This window comes from Macaca mulatta, chromosome 10 (assembly GCF_049350105.2).
Source record: "Macaca mulatta isolate MMU2019108-1 chromosome 10, T2T-MMU8v2.0, whole genome shotgun sequence".
Classification (NCBI taxonomy): domain Eukaryota; kingdom Metazoa; phylum Chordata; class Mammalia; order Primates; family Cercopithecidae; genus Macaca; species Macaca mulatta.
The window spans coordinates 18,648,511-18,671,897 of NC_133415.1; the positions used below are offsets into that span (position 1 = coordinate 18,648,511).

Genomic DNA, 23,387 nt, shown 5'->3' on the forward strand with positions numbered 1-23,387 from the left:
AGTCCCCGGAGGTCTGCTCTGCCTACAGTCAGGACATGCAAAGCACATGACCAGCGGGGCTCCCCATGGGACCCTCCCAGGACCAGCTGGGACATAATGTCCCCCACGTTCTGTCCCCTGCAGCCAGCCAGAGAGCATGTCTCCACTACACAAACAATAACTCCTAGCACAGTGGATCAGTTTCTCATGATCCTGATGGGAGATAAAGTCCCCACAGCTTAGAGCAGCCAGTTCTGGAAACTTTCACCTTCACCCCACAGCCCAGGGCCTCAGCCCCAGCTAATTTCCAAGTTTGGGATTGCAATAAGCTCTCTCAACATTCTAACACGCTTGCTCCCTCTCTCTCTCTCACACACACACACACATCGCAGGTCTCTGCGTACTGAAGTGTTCCTGAGAGACGGGTCAGAGGCTCCAGAGTTAGCAGACGGGAGAAGGTCTGCCTGCCCTTCATCAGTGAGAGTAGAGAGGGGTCAGACAGGGCGGCTCCGAGTCTCAGGTTCTCCCAGTTCCTTTAGTCCTGCTCTGAGGGAGCCCTTGCTCACCCCTTCTGACTCTCTAGGGTAGACTCTCTAATCCGCTAGAACAAAGCCTCCCAGGGACCAGTGCCAAACTCATGCAGGCTTGCCTCTCTGGCCTCCCCCTTCCCTCCTACAAAGATTTTTCTGATACATCCTTTGCAGGATATTATAAGTCCAGCCCTACACTGCTGGATGATAAACCAACAAACCCAAGCTGACTTCTTTTTGTTTCCCTGGGAACTAAATACATATGGAGTAGGCATTTATATCCCCCAAAGCAGGTAGGAATGATGAATCAGCCTGCTGCTCCATACTGTATTATCTCCTTATAGGCAAAGACCCTATAGTTTTACTCAGGTTTGCCACTTTGTAGCTGTGTGATCTTAACTGTTATATGACCTCCCAGGTCTCAATTGCCTCACCTGTCAAACAGAGGACAAGGTGTTATTTATTTTACAGTGTTAGTATAAGGACTGATCTATGCAAAGACCTAGCAGAATGCCTGGTACAAAGCAACTGCTCAGTAAATGTTACTGATGCAGAGTCTTATAATTGTAAGCAGTGTTTTATCTTTGTATCCCCAGCTCATAGCACAGTACTAAGCACAGAGAGAGGGTGGGAGGGAAGCATGAGAGGATGGATGGATGGACTATTACTTCTACTTCTAGCCTGTGTCTTCTCTGACTTGCAAGCTGGTACCTAGAGACAAGCAGATTCCAGTGGCATCCCTGGATAGAAGGGCACTGACCAGTTCTATGGATCATGATACCCAGCTGTGGGAGGGTCAGAGTGAATAAAAGCCATGAGATGGTGACTGATGATTAAAGTAAGATGGCAGGGAGATTTGGGAGTCACATAAAGAACACAGGATTGGGAAGAAATTCCGATGCCTCAGCTTGGGGATCAGATCTGCCCCTTAATTAAATGCTTGACTCTGGGTAAGTCATTTCCCCTTTGCGCCTCTGTCAGAAGTGAGACGAGGGACTTTACGTCTAATTCCAGCAACATGATTCATGAGCTCAGATGAAGGATGGTGAACAGAAAGCCTAAGCCCACCAGACTGGGAGTGGGAGTGTGTCTTCTGAAACTGATGGGCTAGCAAATGTTTGGTCTCTAGACAGACCCCCGTGGCTGGTCTGACACCAGCAAGGGGAAATGGGACATTCTGCCCACAGGAAGGGCCTCTGGTCACCCTGGTCTCCAGGCCCTGATGGTAGGAAGGAAAGCAGGCAGGCTTAGGAATTGCCGCCTCCCAGCTATTTCCCTCTCAGCTCTCTGCTGACCACCAAGTGTCTCGTAATGAGGATTGTTCCAGACCAGGCAGGTTCATGTGTTCTCTGAACCTCTGCTTTGGTCTAATATGCTTTGGCATTCCTGCGCTGACTGCCAGAGGTTGCAAAGTGGATTTTTTGGGTTGTTGTTGCTCTTGCTGGTTCCCCACCCCCGCCCATTCTTCTCTCCCCAGGGCTGTCTGAAGACATAAGCTGGTCTCATGACCAAGCTTAGGCAGCCAAGGGCAACTGGCCAGGGCTGACTCTGGACATTACATAACCAGAAGGCTGTGGATGTTTGCAAAATTGAATCCAAAGCAACAGGTTCCACAAAATTAGTACATCCAGCCACAGGCCTCAGGACACAGGACTAAGGAAGCCTGGAGGTTGGCATCGGGGATGGTTGGGTACCACCATGGGCTGTGTCACTGCCCCACTCCCTTCTACCTGGACATTGTGGCTTGTCTCCTCCGGGGAGTTTCCAGGCCTATGGGGTCTCACCCTCATGCCCATATTAGATGGGTAAACATTCACCAAGTCACTTTTGCATGCCAGGTCCTACCCTAATTGCTACAGATGCAAATATGAGCAATAAGTTAAAGGGCTGGACAGTTCCTGTGAACCTCAGCACACCCCACATTGAACTTCTGATGAGTCACACACATACATGCCTCTTCTCTCCCAACCTGACTCTAGCTCCTAAAGATGGAAACTGTATCTCCCTCACGGCTTCCGTGGCTCCTGGATGGGAGCTCTGCATGTAGAGAGGTGCTTACAAATATAGGGTGATGAACCAGTTGCTGAGTTATTCAAGGTGAAGCCCCAGTCTTCTGTGCTAAGGCAATCACCAGTACACCCTTCCATTGTATACCACCCACTCCTCCTTACAAGTAACACGGCCCGCATCCCAGGATGCTTAGAATGCCTGAGCTAGAGAGGATGTTAGGAGCACTAAGCCTGACCCCACAGTGTTAACAGGTGGGAAAACTGCGGCCCAGGAAAAGGGACAAGCCGAAGGTAAGCAGGCTATTTAGGAGTAGAGCTGAGACTAGGAGCAGGTTCTCTAGATTTCAAATCTGGTGTTCTTTTTCTTAAGGCGTACCTCCTTCCTGTGCTTCCTGATGTTCATATCCTCAGTAATATGTTTAATGATAAGAATATGTTTAGCAAGCATTGCTAACTATCTAGGATGCAAGAAGACCATCAGCTGGGAAAATAGGGAAAGAAGATGAAGTTCCTGCCTCGGGATGAGGTTCCTGTGATCAGCACAGTTTCCGTGTAAACATTTGAGTTAAGCTGTAACCTCAGTGGCCAAATGAGACCTGTAAGCACTGTGGAATCCCAGATAGTCAGAGCTCGGAAGAGTCCATTGAGATGATCTAGTCCAACCCCCTCATTTCACAATTGGGAAGATTAAAGCCCAGAGAGGGGCAGTGACTTGACCAAGGTCTCATGGTTACCAGCTAACAAGGCTATCTGCCATCTGGCTCCAGAGCTCAGCCTCCTAACAAGTGCCTTGGAGTGACTCCACCTGCATGGGCTCTTGGACGAGGCAGCCCCATGCCCCCTCCCTACCCATCCCTTTCTGCTGCCTTAGCAGCTCCCTCTCCAGCAGGCACAAGGGCTGGGTCTGGCTGGTGCTTAGACACACACCCCAGTTCCAACCCATTTTGCCTCCCTCAGCCAGGACTCTTCTGGCAAAAACCCAGAAACCTTCCTGGAGCCAGACTGATGACATTACCTACCTTCATCTGCTTGATGGTGTAGACCAGCGTGCCGAAGGGCCCCTCCTTTACCAGCTTCTTCCCCACCACCTTGGCCCGGATCACTGCAGAGACAGCAAGGAGGAGACAATAAGAGGTTAGGAAGGCCTGCACCACATCAGGAACAGCATCTCAGGGCGGGCATGTTAGCCTCCGTGGAGCCTGGAATTGCTTTCTTACCTTGGAGCCAACTGGAATAGATGATTGTGTTTATAAGAGTGGGAATTCCCTGGGGTGAGAGGGAGGTTGGAGGAAAAAGAAGCAGCCACCATTCAAGTTAATTACCCCACATGTTCACAACTGCCAGCTCCAGAACTTCCTAGGCTATAGTCATCCCTTGGCCCCGCCCTGACCCTGGGGATTTTCTTGACTTTGTGACTTCACCATAATCTAAAATCTACTTCTCCTGTTAGAGCCGTTGTCCCCCCTTCCTTGTCCACCTGACAATGCCATGGTCTCCCAGAGCTGTTCTTTTTCCACTAGGACTCCTTTCTAACCACTTCGTTTGGGGCTCTTCCTTTGCATGCATTAATTCGCCACATCTTGATATGTCCACAGGGTTGTGGTGCACCCCAGCTTCCCACAGTGCCCCCAGTTAGCATGCTGGTTGAGCCCTTGGTATCCAGTGCTTAGATAGCAAGGGATGCAATAGAGTCTGAGCTCTGTGGGGATGTGGTAAAGAAGGAGCAATTGGGAGTGGGGGCTCAGGAGCCAGACAGACCTGTTCCAATCTCAGCTTTGCTGTTTATGGCTATTGGGACTGTAGGCAAGTAAATGACTTTGTTTCTGGCCTCATCTTCTATAAAACAGGAATCGTAATGATACCAATCTCCTGAACTGAAGGGATTAGTCAAGATGATGAATTTGACACCGTCTTGAACATAGTTTGCACTAGACAAATGTTATTAATATAATCATCATCATTATCATCACCAAAAATGAAATGGGCTAACCATGGAAGGACTGCTCCAATGAAAACAGCTCCCATTTATTGCACACCCACTATGTGCCATGTACATTTCACTTATTTACTTCTCTTAACTGCCTTACAAGGGCAATATTAGCATCCACATTATCTAGATAAGGAAACTGACCAAGAAGTGAAACCACTTCCTCTTTCTGAGTCTCAATTTTCTCATCTATAAAGAGGGTGTAACTCTCCTTACATCAGGGAATTGGAATCAGGATTGAACAAAAAATCTTATGAAATTTCCCACTACAATGTCTGGCAGAAAGGAGTTACCCAGTAGATATTAGTTCACTATGAGTACAAAAGTAATTACACCCAGTGGGTCGAGGGCTGAAAGAGAGGCATTTACCACATACCCTGGGAACACAAAGAATAGAGGACTTGACTTTTAGATTCTACAAGGTTGTGCTTCTCTTTCTGCTTTGTGTGAAAAAGAAGCACCCAAGAGCTGTCTACAGGTATTTGTAAAATCGGCACATGGAGGAGCAAATGGACAGGTCTTGAATACAAAAACTGGAAATTGCTGAGAGTAACATTCGTTGGCTCAATCAAAGAAAAAAAATCATCTAATAATAAGAACCAGCAACAAAAGGCAGGGGGGCTGCCATCAGGGCAGGGAGTGCCTCTGTCAGGGGTTACGATGGGGGTGCTGGATACTTCCATGCTGAGACCTCAACAGGAATTTGGAATGGGGCTTGCTTATGCAGTCATACTTTGAATTACAAATTGAACTCTTTCAGCCCTGAGATCCTATCGTTCTTTCTTACCTCAAGTTGCACTTAGCCCCAAAAGGAGTAGATACTCAATAAATGCTTAAGTAAAATACCCTACACACACACACACACACACACACACACATATTCTGGTAGCTCCATTATCCTTCCTCATTGTGGATGCTCCACTATGTATCCCAGTTCTTTGACTCCAGTCTGTTTTTAAAAAAAATCTTTACTAAGAACTGATTCTTCATCCCTACTGGATTCTGTCTTGTTTCTTTCCAAATGAGCTTGGATCCTACCCTTCCAGTCAGACATCAAGTCAGGGTTCAGATGAATCAATAGCCCCTTCAGACCTTCCCTGCCAGGGATGGCAATACACAGAGTCATTGGCAAAGTGAGCAATTTAGTGGAGGCAGCTCAAATTAGGAGGAGGCGAGTGGTTGTTTCCAAGTCTGCTGTAAAAACGGGAGGTTGGCAAGATCCCAGGCCAATGTCTCTCAAGATCCTGCATCCACCTCTGTTTCTAACATTGCGGTAGCATTCTCGGCAACAAGCCAGCCTCCCGGAGGCCCTGGGGACTGTTTCCTCCATATTAACTCTCACAGGCAGGTTATAACGGCTTCACCTCCTGGCAGAGGCATGTCTGCCAGCCTTTACCACTGATTCTTCCTGAAGTGATTTGGACCCATCTTCTCTGCTTCATTAACACAGAAGGTAAACAAGGGAGTGAGTCTTGGCCGGGGAGGGGTGGGAGGGGCAAGGCAAAAGGGATTCCTTTAAATAGCAACATCCTGGTTCCAAAATGGCTTGACTTGATTTAGACAGAAGATGTCACAAGCAGACCTGCCCTATAAAGCTAGGTACTGCTGGAAGCTTCTGCACATACAACGAGCCAACTCCTTCCTTACCCCAAACGGCCTGAGCTTGGAACCTTTTCATCTGAGGATAGTTTAGTGAAAAGGATACACTTTCGTAGTGAGGAAGCTGCATTGGAGTTTGGGTTCCACCATTACTGTTTGATCTCTCTGGGGCTCTTTCCTCCTAAATCTCTCTGGCTTTCTTAGCCCAGTGCCTCTCATGTGGCTTACAAGTGACTTGCTTATTACGATTGGACCAGCAACATAGCATTGCATTAAAGAGCCTGGTCTCTGGAGCCTGATAGCCAGGGTTCAAATCCCAGCCTTGCTGCGGGGTGACCTTCAGAAAGTTGCTAAACCTCTCTATGCCTTGGTTTCCTATCTGTAAGATGGAAATGATGACAACAATGCCTCATAAAGTTGCTGTGAGGGTCGTATTAATACAAGCACCGAGAACAGTGTGTAGTCCATCCCAAACCTCATGTGTTTGCTACCACTGTTATTAGCATTATCACCACTATCGTAATGTCTATTTTTTTTCCATCTGAGGGCATACCATCTTCAGACTTCTAACATGCACTATAAGCTAAGGCCTGGGAGTTCTCCCTAGGATGAGAAGAAAGGCGACCTCATAAAAATATTCTAACCTTACAGAACTTCAGGGAGAGGTGGAGAAGCACAGATGGAGTAGTCAGAACAAGTGTAGGAGGTATTTGGGGGCCAGGAGTGCCTACTCCATCACTTGTACCCATCCCACCTTATCACCCACGTGTAACCCAAGAATGGCCTACCAAGACCAGCCAAACAAGATCACAGTCATGGTTCCAAAAGTCTGAGGCAGAGATGGCCCAGTGAAGAGGCCACACCAGTGTTTTCCTTACAAAAACAAAACTTCACTAAACTGAACTACAATTAAGTTACATTCTACCCTCAAAATAGATTCTGAGTCCTTCCAAAGTAGAATTGCTGGCCAACCCCAGATCCACCTATTTGGTTTGTGCATTAATCTGTCTGTATTTGCTCCAGTTTCTCCTCTGTAATTCAAATGCGTGCTATTTTGTACTCTCCTGTTTGGCAATCAGGGTTCTCCCGAGGCATTCGCTGGCCCAGGGGCCACAGGGAACAAGGGAAGTGGCGTAGGGGGAGGTTGTGGTTTTCCAACAACAGAAGACACTTTTCAAACTCGTAGCTGGCAGTATGTCCAGCCTCCTTCCACCTTGTTGTGGTGGCTGGAAGCCAGCTTTACAGATGGGCCAGGCTGGACACAGGTTGTCTGTACTCCCATTCATGCTGAAGTATGGCCCCTACACTGTCTACCCAGTGCCCCCTAACAGCCAAACCAACACAGGCGTGAACTAGGTTGGTGTCTGGAACATTGGGTTGGGTGCTGGTGAGGGTGACAACAAGAAATAGAAGTCCTATTTCCTGCTTCCACTGATGGCTAGTCTAGTGGGGAGATAAGGTTTAAAAGTTTATGGCTGGCCGGGTGCGGAGGCTCACCACTGTAATCCCAGCACTTTGGGAGGCTGAGGTGGGCGGATCACGAGGTCAAGAGATTGAGACCATCCTGGCCAGCACGGTGAAACCCCATCTCTACTAAAATACAAAAATTAGCTGGGCGTGGGGCTGCCTGTAGTCCCAGCTACTTGGGAGGCTGAGGCAAGAGAATCACTTGAACCTAGGAGGGAGAGGTTGCAGTGAGCCGAGCTTGCGCCACTGTACTCTAGCCTGGCGACAGAGCGAGACTCCGTCTAAAAAAAAAATTTTTTTTAAAGTTTATGGCTAGAGGACTTGTCTCCAAGGTACAGAAGCACCAATCAGAGAAGGGAGAGGTGAGGCTCAGCGTGAATCTCAGCCTCTGAGTCTCTCTTGTCTCTCTAGAATCTCTTTTGCTCTTAGGAAGAGAATCTGGGCTTCTGGGGGTCTGGTGGTCAAAAGAAGCAAGGAAGAGGCTGGGTGTGGTGGCACATGCCTATAATCTCACCACTTTGGGAGGCCAAGGCAGGAGGATCACTTGAGCTCAGGAGTTCCAGACCAGCCTGGGCAACACAGTGAGACCTTGTCTCTATAAAAAATAGAAAATTATAAAAAATTTTAAAAATTAGCCGGGCATGGTGCCATGTATTCATAGTCTCATAGTCTCAGCTACTCAGGAGGCTGAGGTGGGAGGATTGCTTGAGCTATATCATGCCATTGCACTCCAGCCTAGGTGACAGAGCAAGACTCTGTCTCACTGAAGAAAAAAGAAAGAAGAAGAAGGAGAAGGAGGAGGAGGAGGAGGAGGAGGAAACAAGGGAGAGACTGATTAAGGAATAAGCAGTATTTCAATGTAAAAGTATCTACAAAGAAACTAGGATGTGTATTCTTATGTAATTGGCACATTGATCTATAAATATACATGGGGCCCTCTGGAATATATCATGCACCTGAGGAGCCAGGCATAAAGGGGTATCTCTATTGAACTGTCTTTGCTTCCTTTGAATATTTGTTTGGGCAAGAGTGCTAGTAAGAGTTTACAAAAGCAAGGCAAACAAGGCACACCTCTTCCACAAATATACCTTCATGCTGCCTTTCCCCACCTCCAGCTCTAGCAATATAGACCACAGTGGCACAAGTTTTAACAAAGAATAATTTTCCAATGGCAATTGGGATTGAGTTTCCAGAAAAGCTTACTGGTGCGTCTCCAGAAACTGCACATGTGCTGTTCATCAGCATAAACAGAGTGGGGCAAGATACCCTTGAGCTGTCCTCCCTCTCTCAGTTTCTATCCCCCATCCAACCATTGTCAACCAAATCCAGACCCTTCTTCCCCGACCTGATGGTTGGACTTTCCTACTGGCAGGCTAGAAGGCTGAGCAACAATGCTACCCATTTGGCTGGTCTGGGGATCAAGGACCCGTAACTAATTAATGGGTACTAACTTAGGACTCGGGGTTCCACCCATGTTAGCATCAAGGGAAGAGCAGTACAAATCCTCTCCATGACTTAGGAGTTGATTCATGCCATCTAGCAGGTGAGATACCACTGCCACCACACACGCACGCACACACACACGCACACACACACGCTCACACACACATACATATGCACACACGCGCACGCACACACACACACACACACACACACACGCATACACACACACACACACGCACACCCATTCCTGTCTCTCCAAAGGCCCCATGGAATGATTTTGCTGGTTTAAGGCATGGTTTTTAGAAGGACAGCAAGGATAAGTAAGGGACGTCTGGCTAGCGGGTAGACTGCATTTCTTCAAAAGCAGAAGTCACTGTTAGTGTCAATCCCAGGGAAGGGGCTGCTCTTCTGATGGGACCCCAGCAGGCAGGCTCTAGGTAAGAAGAAAAGCCTGGACCATGGGCTCACATCTTGGGCCTAGACTTGGAGGAAAAGAGAGATCTGGAAATGTTGGAATGATGCCCTCCCCATGAAAACACACCAAAAAGGAGGAAAGAGGGATCCCTGTCACCCAGCTTGTCTCACAGCCCCTTCATGTGTATTTTATCATCTCCCACAGGATGACAAAGGGAGGGGCCTTGCTGAGGCCGGAGTGCTCACGGCAAGGGCAATAGGTCAGGGACCCACAGGGAGTTCGGCCCGGAGCCCGCCAAGCAAGTCTTTTTCCTGCCCACCTTGGACACTCCACAATGCAGCCTGCCCAAGGAGGGCAGAGCCGGGCTCTCACACTCTTCATTCAAGAACTGCAAACTGCTTGCTTTTCTTAGCATCACATCAGTGAATCTAGAGGAGAAGGAAGGGAACTAGAACATACTGATAACAACCACTACCATTTATCAGATGCCTCCTAGGTGCCAAGCAACGTGCGCATGTTCTTTAACGCTGTCCTCATGGCCACCTGGTGAGGTGGCTACTGTTGTGGCTATTCATGTCCCTACTTTCCAACTGTGGAAGATGAGGATCAGGTAGCCTGTAAGCAGTTTTGCATCCTATTGGGAAAAAAAAAAAAGGGAGGTCCTCAGGACAGCAGACCACCTAGAAACCTTTACATGAGATTCACATGGGTTGCAAAATAGTTCATAATTTTACTGCACACTTTCACTGCAGAGGATCAGAGAAGAAGATTGATACCTAAAAGGAAGGACCCTTGATAAGCTCCCAGTGAGCCTCACATCCCTTACATCACCCACCCACAACCCTTCCCAATCACTTACGCAAACACACGTCCTCTGATTAGTAATAAAAATCTAGAAGTCATCGCCATCAGCAATATAACAGTGTATCTATCATCTGTTTAGACTCTTGTGCTCCCCAGCAAGGCTTTCATGGAATAAAAACAAATAACTTGGAAACCACAAAACCACACGCTCCCTCAGGTTTCTCCCAACACTGGAAGTCTGAGGTTAATTAGATTGATTAATTAAATGAGACAATATATACGTACAAAGGTACTTTGTAACCCTGAAGCTAGACAAATGATACACTGTTATATTGCTGATGGTGATTACTTGTAGATTCTTAAATTTACTAATCACAGGAAAACAGCAAGAGGAATCCAGAAAGATTCTTGTGATTCTCATCCCCCCAGGATGTTGAGAGCCTTCCTCCAGTGACGCTTCTCAAGGTCCTTCTCAGGTATCTGCTGCCTCTTTGGGGATGATTTGATGATGTCTAGGTGAGAGGAAAGGGCCTTCGGAACTAAGGATGAAAAGCAGAGGCCTGAAGGGCCTGCCTGGACCGGGTCCCTCTGATTACCAGCCTATTGATCACCACAATCCCAACCCCCAAAAAAAATCCTCCCGAAAGACTCAGAAGCTGAAAGGACAGATCAAGAAAACTAGAGAAGTGATCACGGCGTACTGGAATGAAAAACAGGCATGGAGCGCGTGGGGTCTGGGTGAAGCTGCTGCCCTGCTTCTGTGTGACCTTGGTCAAGTCACTTCCCATCCCAGCAGATAAATCGTGGGTGATAATTACCAGCCTCCAAGGGTGCCTACAATAACCTAGGCAGCCTCCCCGCAAACCTCTCCAAAGCCGTGCTTGTCAAAGTCACCCATGACCTTCTTGGTGCTCAGTCCAGTCATCGAGGAGCAGGTTCTTGGTCCTGCTATTTTCTTCCAGCTTGTGGGTCTCAGCACCATCTGCACAACTGACAGCTCCCACACTTTTGCCACTGCCAACCTAGAACTCTCATGACTTTTTTTTTTAAAAAAAAAAAAACAAATTGTATTTTTATTTTAAGTTCTGGGGTACATGTGCAGGATGTGCAGATTTGTCACAAAGGTAAACATGTACCATAGTGGTTTGCTGCACCTGTCAACCCATCACCTAGGTATTAAGCCCAGCATGCATTAGCTATTTTTCCTAATGCTCTCCCTCCCCCTACCCTACCCACCACCAGGCTCCAGTGTATGTTGTTCCCCTCCCTGATGACCTTTTTACTTATATATCCCAGAGTCTACATTTAATCTACATTTATACCTGCAAGTCTAATAAAACATCTCAAATTCGACCCATCCAACCCATGGGTCAATTTCCCGAGATTTTCCTTCTTAATCTCAGGAAATTACAGCTCGCTGCACTGCACACCCTGGCACCCAAACGTGTTCTCAGGGTCTCTGACCATGCAGTTCCCTCTGCTGGAACACTCTTTCTTCACTTGGTGGGGGACCTTCCCTGATCCCTGATCCCTGATCCTGATCCATGCACATTCCTCCCCCACCTCACAATCGCTTGGCTCCCCGCACTGTGCTCCATCAGACACTGGCCACCATCTGACACTATGCATTAACTTGCTTCTTTACTGATCATCTCTCCCCATTAAAATGTAAGCCTCCCCTGGGCAGCAGGTTCTTTGCTTTACCTATTGCTGTAGCCAAAGCTGCCCGAAGAGTGCCTGGCACTTAACAGGTACCTCATATGTATTTGCTGACTATGGGAAGCTAAGTGTGATTTCATGTATAAAGTGTCACACAGAAAGGGTGATTTAAAAACAGATACATAACTACTGTGCAAGCTCTGCCAAATGACCAATTTTTCTGAGTCTTATTCAATCAGAAGGGGATAATAGCAATTCTCGGTTCACAGGGTCAGATACACAACTGTTCAGCAACCAGGAAGGTGCTTGAGTGCTAGACATATATAGGGATACAGGGATAAATAAGGCTCCTAGGAACTCAAGGGCTAGAGGTAAGAGAGACTGGCAGTGATACTCAACTAAGGCAGGCTCAGTAATATAAGCAAGGATGGAAAGCCAGGATAGAGCCAAGAGGAGATGAAGTCCGTCTCAGAGGAGGGGTGTCAGGGAAGCGCCCTGGAGATGGCATCAGATCTGAGCATCAGCCCATCCTGCAGAAGAGACTCAGTTTGCTGCGTCTGAATCCAGAGGAGGCAGAAGTCTGGACCCAGTCTGGGTAGGGGGAGGTAAGGACAGCAGCTGGAAACAAGGCAGAATCACAGCCGGGCTCTGAGCAAAGCCAGAGCCGATCTCCCGCCTTTCCAGGAAGATGATGACCCCCCAACTCCCACTGCAAGAGCATGGGGGCTGGGGGCTGGGGCTGGGGAGCAGCGAGCAGCCTGAGTGAGGAGGAACTCTCCTCTCTCTTCAGACAAGTCCCACAAATAGGCTCTTCCTGCATCCTACCCCAGTCCCCCAGGGCCCTTCTCTCTTGTCCGTTTCAAAGGCCCTTTTTGTTGATGTCAAAGCCAAGGCCAGACCGTTAACATGCACCCCCCATCAAGATAAGGAGTCCCAGTTCAAAGCCTGTCCTGACTAACTCTTTCCGTTAAGTAAAAATATTAATGTTGGTTTTATTTAAGCAGGTTTTTTTGGCAAGAAATGAACGCCTGTGGCTAAAAATAAACCCAAAGACACACACTCAGAAAATCTGGAAAGCTGCAAATCATTTCAACCCAAGTTTCCATCTCAGGGAAAGCTATTAAACCCGGAGGATATGAAAACCTCCCTGCCCAGAGACTCCTGTTTCTCAGGGCCTGCCTTGTGTTCCGGGGTCCCCAGGGCAGGTCTGTCCTGGGGATACCCTGTCCTGGACCTCTCGGGGAAGAGGAGGAGGGGCCTTTGTGAGCTCCTGGCTCTCCTCACCTTGTGAGCAGGATGGGTTTCTGCTTGAGCGGTCTGGGAAACACTCAGGGCCCCTGCTGACGTCTGTTGCAGATGAAATGAAGGGGCCGCGGAGGGGAGGGAAGGAAACACAGGCTCAGGAAGGTCAGGCTTCCTGGAACTTTGAGATTACCCAAAAGAACACAGCACAAAATTAGCATCCCATGCTGGTGTTCATGTGTTATGGGGCGACCTCAATTTTACACAATGAAATGACAAAATTTAAGAGGAGTCTCTCCTTATAGGTGTATGCCTAGACTTGGGATGAATGCATTTGATGTTTAATCTAACTGCCTAAAGTCAGCCACTCTTGATTTCTTCCTGGGGCCACCAGTAATTTGGGAGAAAGGTACAGATCCCTTGGTCTGGGACAGGGCGAAAGTCCCAGGGCTGGCTGATTCCTGGATTGAGGGCCAACTTACCTGGGGAGGGAGGACTTTGAATCTCAGAAGAGTGATGGTGTTTCTGTGACCTGGGTTTCTAAGGGTCCAGTGAGGCGACTGCCCCAAAGCATTCACCAAGCATGATTAGAATCACTGAGGCTTTTACTCTGCAAAGGGCTGTCAGGTGGGAAATGTCAAAGCCCCAAAGGATAGACAGTGGGAAACACAGTCCTTCTTCCATAAGTCCCTCACATTCTCCCAGGAACGAATGGGATCCACAACCCTCATTTACATCCTCACCTACACCTCCCTTGGGTTTGCAGTATCTACAGGACTATTCTGCATAGCTAGGTGACATATATATGGCTCTCCAGAGCTGGGACCATACCTCAAATGCTATCACTCTAAAGCTTCCAGCCCCCATCACTATATGAACCTATCTTACGATGCCCCTTGCCTGGGTGAGAATCACTTCCTCCCCGTGCATCTGCCTATACCTTTGGCTTCCTGCAAGACCCACCCATCTGAAATGCCACTTCCTCCAGGAAGCCTTCTGTCCACCCCAGGCCAAGCTAGTCCACCTCTCTTCTGCTTGGTTTCCCTCTCTTTCTTCCAGCACGTGTTCTTCTTTAATGATTGGTTCCTTGGACACTCACTAGCATCACTAATTACCAGATGGCAGGGACTGCATCTGGGACTCCAGCACCTGGCATAGAGCCTAGATTGTGGCCAGGGTTCCCAAAAATGTTGAATGAATGAATGAATGAGGCTGTGGGAGGGCACCAAAGGTATACAATAACGAAGATGGGGATGGTTTTGTGTTTGGCTTCTTGGAGCGCTGGGTCAGGAATCCTTGTTCCATAGGGTTACTCAGAAAAGGAAGGGAAGAGTAAAAATGTGATCTAGAGAGGCCAAATATGGACGTTGTTCCAAAATATTGAAGACTAACCTCCAAAAAGAGGCAAGTCACAGGACCCTATTACAGGAGACCCCCATGAACTTGTTGATGTGTCTGTGGGAGGACAGCACCCAAATGCTACCAACGGACGAAGAACCCAAGGCTCAGCACCCTAAGGAAGTCAGTGGTGACACCAAAATTAGCCCCAGGAGTCTCCACCCAAGGCACTCCTTGCTAGACCTGCTGGCTCCTCTGCAGGCCCTCCGGCCTCCAGCTGCCCCTCTTCCTTGGGGTAGCACTCAGGAAATATGTGGCAGACTGTTTCTTCAGGCCCCATCTCCAGGTCCTGTGTCCCTCTCTGCCGTACTGTTAGTTGTTTGTTTTATTTTGCCCACCCCCCTCCTCCTTCTCCTCAAATATACTTGAAATTCATTGATTCACTTGTCTGCTGTTTATTCAGAAGTATTTCAGGAAGCATCTCAGATCCTGTGCCATGTCTTGAGGATTCAGTAATAAGCAGGTAGACAAAGTTCCTACCTTTAATAACCTTATTTTACTCTTGTGAGACAAGAAGATAGGCAGTTATAGTCCAGGGAGCCACAGGAGCATGCAGCAGACACATCTGGCCAGCCTGGACGTGCCGGAGGGCGACATCCTGCCTGAGCTGGGATTAGAGAATCACTAGAGACAGTTAAGAGAAAGAGAAAGGAAAGGATCTTCTGGTCATGGCTGGAGCAGAGGCAGAGGCCTGGAGGCTGGAGAGTCCGGCCCATTGGCGAGACAGAAAACAGAGAGTTCAACAAAGTACAGGGGTGCCTTGCAGTAGGCGATAATTCCCAGCTTGGTCGGTTGGGTCTTGCTCCATCATGGGATAGGAACATTTCTTAGGTGGACTTCTCCCTGAGGCTAGTGATAAAGACTTATCACTCTGTCACTGCCCATAGCCTTTAGGATTGCATGTATCCAAATGGGTGCCCAAACAGTCCATTGATAGGAGGCCCCCGAAGCCCCAAGAAACCCCTAGAAACAAGTCTGGGTCTTTGCATCAGACCCCCAAATGATCTCATTCCAGTACACATCTCATTTCTAATCTTCAAAGTTAATATTTAATGTTTCTCTATCTCTCTGTACCCTCTCTCCCCTGAAGCCCTTTAACCTCTTGGAGTGGTTTCGCCCTGGGTGTTTTGGCTGGGCATCTGTGCTGTGCTCTGAGGAGACACCAAGTTTAAGGGGGCATGCCGACCTCTTAAAAGCTCAAGCCCACTCAGGGGTCAGAGGCGCCAACTTGCTCAGTGCCATGCAAGTGCACTCGGTGAGGGGGGCTGAGACCACCCCCAATCCCCTGAGAGTGGTCCAGCCTCTCCACAGGGGCCCATGGGAAACTTTATCCCACACAAGTGGCCACCAGAATAGCAGCATGGTCTTCAACCACAGCCTCTTTGAAGCAGTGCCCAGAAAAATACCATGCCCTCAAACGGTTCTCAGAACTTCCAGCTTTCAGGTCGGGGCATTCGTGAAGCCCAAACAGCTGGCAACATCTCAGGAGCCATCTATAGCATTTTATTTTTCCCCTAATTGGGATTTGGTGTGCTAGGAGAGCTGAGGGACTCTGGCATAGGCCTAGGAGCAGGTCCACCGTTAGCCAAAGGACCACCCTCCTTTGCACACCAGACCTGCAGATGCAGTCTTTGCAGACAGCAAATCTGTTCCCAGAATGCACCAGCAGTGGGCGGGAGACTTTCTTGTGGTTTGAACAAGAGCCAATGGCTGCTCTGTCCCTGGAGTTTACACAGCACAGATGCCAAGGAGACCCTGGTACATCTATAACTTACCCTTCATGTGGCTTTTAAAATAGTGTAGGCTTTCTTCACCTTTAAGTTCCACAAGCTTGAAGGTCGTGGATGCCCAGGGACAGAGTTTGGAAGGCCCACCTGCTGTAGCAGGTATCCCCTACCCAGGCTCACTCAGCACCTCCCCGCCAGCTCACAACCACGTCACTCACATAGTGGGCACTCAGGTAGAAACAGGTATGAGAAAAATGAGCCCATTCATAGGTCTTCAAGCCCTAAGACCATTATCAGGAATCAATAACACTGAGGGTACGGAGGAATGATTAGAGATAAGATCCAAGTCCTTTTAAGGAAACCTTCGTTTTAAATAAAATAAATAAGTAAAGAATGCTAACTGCTGCCCTCTTTGGTCAAAGTGGGTAATGGCAGAACTATAAAGCCAACCTCTGGTATTTCTGAACCACCTGCCCCGACCTTGAAGTGTGACAGGGAGATGGAGTCATCAATAAAGAAGGAAAAGACCATCTATTCTATGAACATCTTGTCTGCAATCATGGTGCCTAAACCTCTTATTCATTCAGTAAACATTCATTGAGTGCTTACTATGTGCCAGGCACTGTGTGAGGTGGCAGAAACAGAAAAGTGAACAAGACAGACACACTTTACAAACAGTATATCTTACTCTTAAAACCAGCTCCCAAAATGTGTCGCTTTATTTCCACTGAGCATAGAAAGAAAACAAGTCTCAGGATATAACGTTAAGAAACTTGTCAAAGGTCACACAGTTAGGAATCCAAATATGCCCAGCAGCAAAGCTCATCCTCTTTCTACTACTAAACATTTAACAAATCTGCAACACCCCACCAAGTCAAATGCATTGGAAATGCAGAGATAGGGAAGATTCCCAAGTCTGAATTAGGAGAGAAGGGCTTGTATAAGTCACAGATGGTGAGAACTTTGAGGTGGAGTTAACTCCCCATAACTCTTGTAATGTCTAAGAATGTCATCCACTGGTGAAGTCTGGATTCAAATCTCCACTTACAGACTGGGTGGGCCCCAGGGCTCTCAATGTCAGGTTGAGGGTACCTTGGCTTGCAGACAAAGGGCAGGAAGAGAGAAGTCCAGTAACTGACCTCAAGCCCCATGGTTTGAAGACAGGGAACTCAGGCCTTTGCACCAAAGAGAATGGCAAGGGGCGAACAAGTATACTTTTCTAGATGTCGCATCGGCAGCCATGGTCTAAAGCTCTCAGTTGCAAAGCCTTGGGGCCTTTGCACATGCCATTCTATCTGCATGAGACCCTCTTCTGCTCCCCATTACCTATCAACTGCCACTCATACTTCACATTTAAAATCAAAGGACACTCCCTCACATAAAGCCATCCCCAGCCACCTCCTGCAAACATGAGACTAGAACAGAACCCCTGTTTTGTATTCTCAGGGGTCCTGGTGTGTATGTAACTATATGTTTGTAGATTCATTTGAATCACGTCTCATCCTCTTTCTTCCCCGCCCCCACATATTCACTAAATTCTGCCAAAATTACATCTTGCTTTGCTCACCATTGTATCTAACGGCAACATCTCACAGTGTCCGGAACATAGTAGGTACTCAGTAAATAGTTGCTGGGTGAAATAAGACATCTTTTCCATCTTGGCCCTTATTGATTGCTTCCTAAGAGGAGTCTATCACGCTGCCTTTCTCTACTGTGCACTCTGTCACCAAGTATGTGCAATTAGCTGCAACATTCCAACGCCAATTCCGTTGCATGAGCTGACTCAGAAGAATGTATAGGGTTTTGATCATGGAAAGAAAAGAAAGATGGTCCAGGCAATGGAAACAGCACAAACAAGGGCACAGCAATCAGACCAAGCCTGGCATGTCGGAGGTCACATGACTGAGGACTGCAAAGACCCTGGCTGGAGAGAAGAAGAGGAGGCCACTAGTTCATTGTGACCAAAGGGAACGTCCAGTTCCCTGGGTGACAGATAGAAGCTTGGATGGAGGATTCTTTAAGACTGTTCCACAGACTAGGTCTGCTGTGGATCCAGTCATTTCTGGGTCTCACGCAGACCCCTCTCCAGGTGCCAGGATGGTATCCTGTACCAGATAGGAATCCTGTTTTCTGGGTTTATGGGCCACCCGGAGTGCACCTCTCCCCATAAAGCATAGGACCAGCTGTACTCTTTGAAGGAGGACTGTAATGAAAAACTGCACATGCCTGCTTCTGGACACTAGGGTCCTCTAGAGCAATCGCCACACCACAAAGTATCTGCAAAGCATACACAGCGCCAGCCACCTCCCCCTGTCACCTCCACTGCACATCTGAAAGCTGGCAGGGTTTTGCCTAAGTGACCAGTGGCCGCATGTAACACTTCTGACTCTGCCTGCCCATGGGAGGCTCCTATCAAAAGGTGGGCTCGGCTGGGTGCAGTGGCTCATGCCTGTAATCCCAGCACTTTGGGAGGCCAAGGCTGATCACCTGAGGTCAGGAGTTCGAGACCAACCTGACCAACATGGTGGAACCCCGTCTCTACTAAAAATACAAAAAAAAAAAAAAAAATTAGCCGGCCATGGTGGTGGAGGCCTGTAATCCCAGCTACTTGGGAGGCTGAGGCAGGAGAATGTCTTGAACCTGGGAGGCGGAGGCTGCAGTGAGCCGAGATCGTGCCACTGCACTCCAATCTGGGCGACAAGAGTAAGACTCCATCTCAAAAAAAAAAAAAAAAAGGGGTAGGCTCATGTAGTGAAGCACACCTCCAACCCCTGTTGCTAGCTGTTCCTGGCTGGAACAAATTGGAATACATTTTCCATTATATGCCAATGCTCTTGGAGGATAAGCAATGAGAGTACCAGGGATGAACACATTTGGTCAAACACTGACACAGAAAGCAGGAGGATGGTCATGTGGGTAGTTCCCCACTTTCCCTAATTATAAAAATCCTATTGTCAATGATTACAATACTAATTATAATACTGTTATTAGTCACAATAGGTGCCATTAGCTATCAGGCGCTTTCCATGCATGATCAGTGCTAAATGCTTTCCATGGATTTTCCCATTTGAGCCTCACTAAGGCCCTATAAAGTAAGTGTTGTCATGAGCCCATCTTTTAGAAATCAAGGCCTGTAAAGAAGAAGTGACTCTCCCCAGATCATCTAATGAGGAAGTGGTGGACGTAGCATGCCAGTCCGGGCAGCCTGAATTGGGAGCCCCTACTTTTCATCTCTGGGTCCTACCTGCCTTCCAGAAGGACACGTTTAACTATAGCACAGTGGCATGGGCACATTTCACAGGCCACAGACTTTAGGTTGGGTGGGACCTTCAGGGTCACTCAGTGTAAGCTCCTTTGAATTTCTTCTACAGTCCCATCCCAAGGTTAAACTGCCCGGTGTGCAACCATCTCTGACCTAGGTCAGCCTGTTCCATGTCAAGCCATTTTTTTGACTTTAAAAAAAATTCTCCTTTGGACTGCCTCCCTGTGGCTTTCTCCCACCTAGGTGACATCTTGGGCTTACAAAAAAACAAGATATTTGAAAAGAAGGGTCATGTTTCCCAAATCAGATCCAGGGTAAATATTTTCATAGATTAGGATGGTCTCTCCCTGCTTATGACATGGTCCCATGTCCTTCGACCATCTCAGTCTTGCTGGGGGCCAATGACTCTCTAATTGCTTTGTCAGGGATTAAATGCAAATTTCCCAGGAGCCACTGATCAGTACACAAGGTTGAGAGTTCACCTTCCCCACTTGGAATCTTTTTACTGCTGGTAGGACAGCTTGAGACTTTGCCGTCATCTATTTAAATACTTCTTCTAGTGTTAAAAAATGTGTTAAAAAGGTAGATCTTGCTGGGCGCGGTGGCTCATGCCTGTAATCCCAGGACTTTGGGAGGTCGAGGCAGGTGAATCCCTTGAGCTCAGGAGCTTGAGAGCAGCCTGAGCAGCAAGGTAAAACCCTGTCTCTATGAAAAATCCGAAAAAAAAAATTAGCTGGGCATGGTAGTATGTACTTGTAGTCCCAGCTACTTGGGAGGCTGAGGGAAAAGGATCACTTGAGCCTAGGAAGTTGAGACTGCAGGGAGCCAATATCGTGCCACTGCACTCCAGCTGAGTGACAGAGTGGGACTCCATCTCAGAAAAAAAGGGGGGCAAGTATATCTCATGTTAAGTATTATCACAATAAAATAAAATAAAATAAATAAAATAAAATACCCGAGGGTTTTCAAACCAGATTCTGTCTCCCAACTTTGATGTGACTTAGTAAATAATTCTACCTACTCTACTAAATAACTGTACTCATCTGGGTGGTCAAGTACAATAGTTTTTTTGGAAAAAAAAAAAACCCGGCTTATTACGTAGAAAGTATTGAATAGCAAGGGAGCCCTGGGCCAGGAGTTGGAAGCTAGATTCTCTTTCTGGTTTTTTCCATTCATTTTCCATGTGAGTTTGACAAATCATTTCCTCCTGGAGCCCTTGTTTTTAATTGTACAAAATGAACATGTTGGACCGGACATATTCTAGTGTCCCAATTAACCCTAGAATCTAAGAGTCCGATCACTTCATATTTCTAACTCATGCATTTTGCCTGTGTTCCACTTTCTCTTCATTGTAATGGTCCAAGTTGTCACGTGCTCCCTGTTTGCTATGTTCTAAAAATAACATTTCTGAAAAGTCAAACTTGAGTAAGACATTAGGATTCTTCAGCTGCCTCTTCTAGCTTTGTCTTCAGCCTCTTTCTTGGCCTGGGATCTGTCTGGATGATCTGCACTTACCAAAACTGGGGACAGAAACAAGTACAGAGTGGGCCCCTAATCACCCCACCTGGTCCATCAGCTGCATATTCAAACTGAGAGGGGCCCATTTGCTAACTAGTGGGACATTGCTGATCTGTGACAATGCTGACAGCCTTCCATGCCTGTCCTGCTTGCCCCTGAGGAGGGCTCATTATTCAGCTCCTTGCCTCAATTTTAGTGCCCCTCAACAATCTGTTTTCTTCATTCGCCACTGTCTTTTTTTGGTGGCGGTGGTGGGGGGCAGTGACATCCTATTTTCCAGGCTGACAGTCCAGCCAAGAGTAAATTAGTAACAATGTAAACAAACCTGGGATAACTTCACAGCTTAGAGTGCATTAAGAAAGCACTGGACATTAATGCCAGGCAGGGAGGGGCAGGTGGATCCTGGTGTTAATGCCAAGTAAGGTCTTTTGCTCTGGCTCTGCCTGTTCTGAAATCTACATACAGAAGAATTCTAAAGAATGCCAAGAAGATGAGGGCTTCTGCCTTCAATCTTCCAATTATATGCTAATCCTTGGTAATAAAAATGCTTCCAGGATAGCATCTCCATGGGGACCAGGCTCTACTGCCCCCCGACCCCTACATATCAAGTGGAGATGTGCACAGCCATGAAGATGAAAATCCAGCCCTGCTGCCCTGATCATCTGGCTTCCAAGTAGCTGAAACAGCTCTCACAGACAAGTAGACTCTTCAGATGATATCAGCCCACTCTAATGTTCTGAGTTAACTTTAAACAATTCACCTCTCCTCTGGGTCCCTTCAATTCCAGGGACACCATCCAGCCCCGTCCTCCCTCTTAAAAATGACAGAGCACCTTGGATGGCTGATTTCAAACAGTCTTTGAGAGCCCCAGAAAAAGGTGTTGTTAAAACAGGAAGGAGCTCTCTTCTGCCTCAGGTTCCTACACCCTCCTGAAGCACGTGCTTCAGGCATAAGTGCCACGCTGCCACCGTGATCTCAACTTCAACCTCTGCCCAACCTGAGCCTAGCCAGCCTGTATCCCAGCCATGGAAGCTGCTATTTTTGAAACAGAAGGAATATTCAATACTTTTCACTCTGTCAATATTTTTACCTTCATTTTTCTCCTCTTTCCCCACCCCTGTGCCCCTGGTTGGGGGGAACACACACACACACACACACACACATTTTTACACACACACACACACACACACACATTTTTTTAAGGCTAAACAAAAACAAAACCCCATCCAGGCTGAGGCCAGCAGATCGCGGTGTTCTGGGTGGATTTTGCTACACGCCAGCAAAGACCATCAGCAGATCGCGGTGTTCTGGGTGGATTTTGCTACGTGCCAGCAAAGACCATCAGCAGGACTTGCAGGAAACACCTTGCGGAATCCACTGGGAGAAGCCAGGGGCCGCAGAGAAGCGTGACGCGGATACACTCACAGTCCATGTGACTGGCTGGTTCCCCAGGCCTGGGTACAGGAAACAACTGTGGGATTCCAGGGTCCTGTGGGGGCAGACACACAGCAGTTGGGCGATGGCGGGGAGGGGGAGGGCTGTGGATCCCTCTGGTGTTTTCCGATGAGAATTCCTTTAACTTGCCTATCTATTCCCAGCTGCCTGTGCATGACCTGTGCTGAGGGTACACAATAAGAAAGGTCACAGGCAGCTTCCCAAGAGCTTCCGTTCCAGGATTTGGCTGAAGCTCTGTTCCTGTGAAAGAGGGGCACACGGGGAAAAGACATGAGGATTTGGGCACCAGAGAACCTGGGGTTGAATCTCAGCTCCAGCTCCTCCTAGCTATAGACTGTCAGGCAAAGCATTTAACTTCTTTTCAGCTTGAAAAGCGAGATGCAATCATACAAGGCTTATAGGATGTTGCAGACATTAAGGGGGATACTCCCCTTGAGGTACTTAGCACAGTGCCTGGTGCAAAGTAAACACTCAGCGAACAGCAGCGGTGATTACTGTTTTGTGAGAGGCCCCCTTTCCCAAGGCAGTGAAGAGGCTAGAGGGCAGTGGGAAAAAGGACGAAGGGGTTCCAAGAAGAGAGAAAAGAAAATGCAAAGTACTAGCTGGGACCCATATGGGGCCGTGCAAGCTCACAGCAGCCTGGCTGCCAACCTTCCTCCTCCTGAAATGTCGGCTGCCCCACTTACTCTTGTTTGGAGCATTCAGTTTCAGGTCAGGTTGGAGCGAGGGACATTGACTGGTATCAGTCCAAGTGCAGTGAACACCCCAGAGCGGTACAGAGAGAGGCCCAGCAAGAGGCAGGGAGAGGAGGCGTCACTGGAAAATGCTCATTTCTCATTTAAGTCCTTCAGGGTTGCGTCTTGGTCCCATTCTACCCAAGAGTGGGGTCTAGT

General features: G+C 47.9%; 2 protein-coding genes and 1 long non-coding RNA gene across 6 annotated transcripts in view; 1 reads left to right on the forward strand and 2 right to left on the reverse strand.

Moving 5' to 3' along the window:
* The window catches only part of SYN3 (synapsin III), a 553,834-nt gene that overhangs the window by 200,278 nt on the left and 330,169 nt on the right, over positions 1–23,387 (forward strand).
* The window catches only part of TIMP3 (TIMP metallopeptidase inhibitor 3), a 58,067-nt gene that overhangs the window by 6,442 nt on the left and 28,238 nt on the right, over positions 1–23,387 (reverse strand). Inside the window, 1 exon segment of the mRNA NM_001032956.1 lies at positions 3,538–3,620. Within this exon segment, the coding sequence (NP_001028128.1) occupies positions 3,538–3,620 (83 nt within the window).
* LOC144331783 (uncharacterized) lies at positions 6,825–21,694 on the reverse strand. The gene is made up of 2 exons (XR_013399206.1): positions 18,868–21,694; positions 6,825–7,746 (listed from the first exon to the last, which is right to left on the reverse strand). It is a non-coding gene; the product is annotated as an uncharacterized LOC144331783 (long non-coding RNA).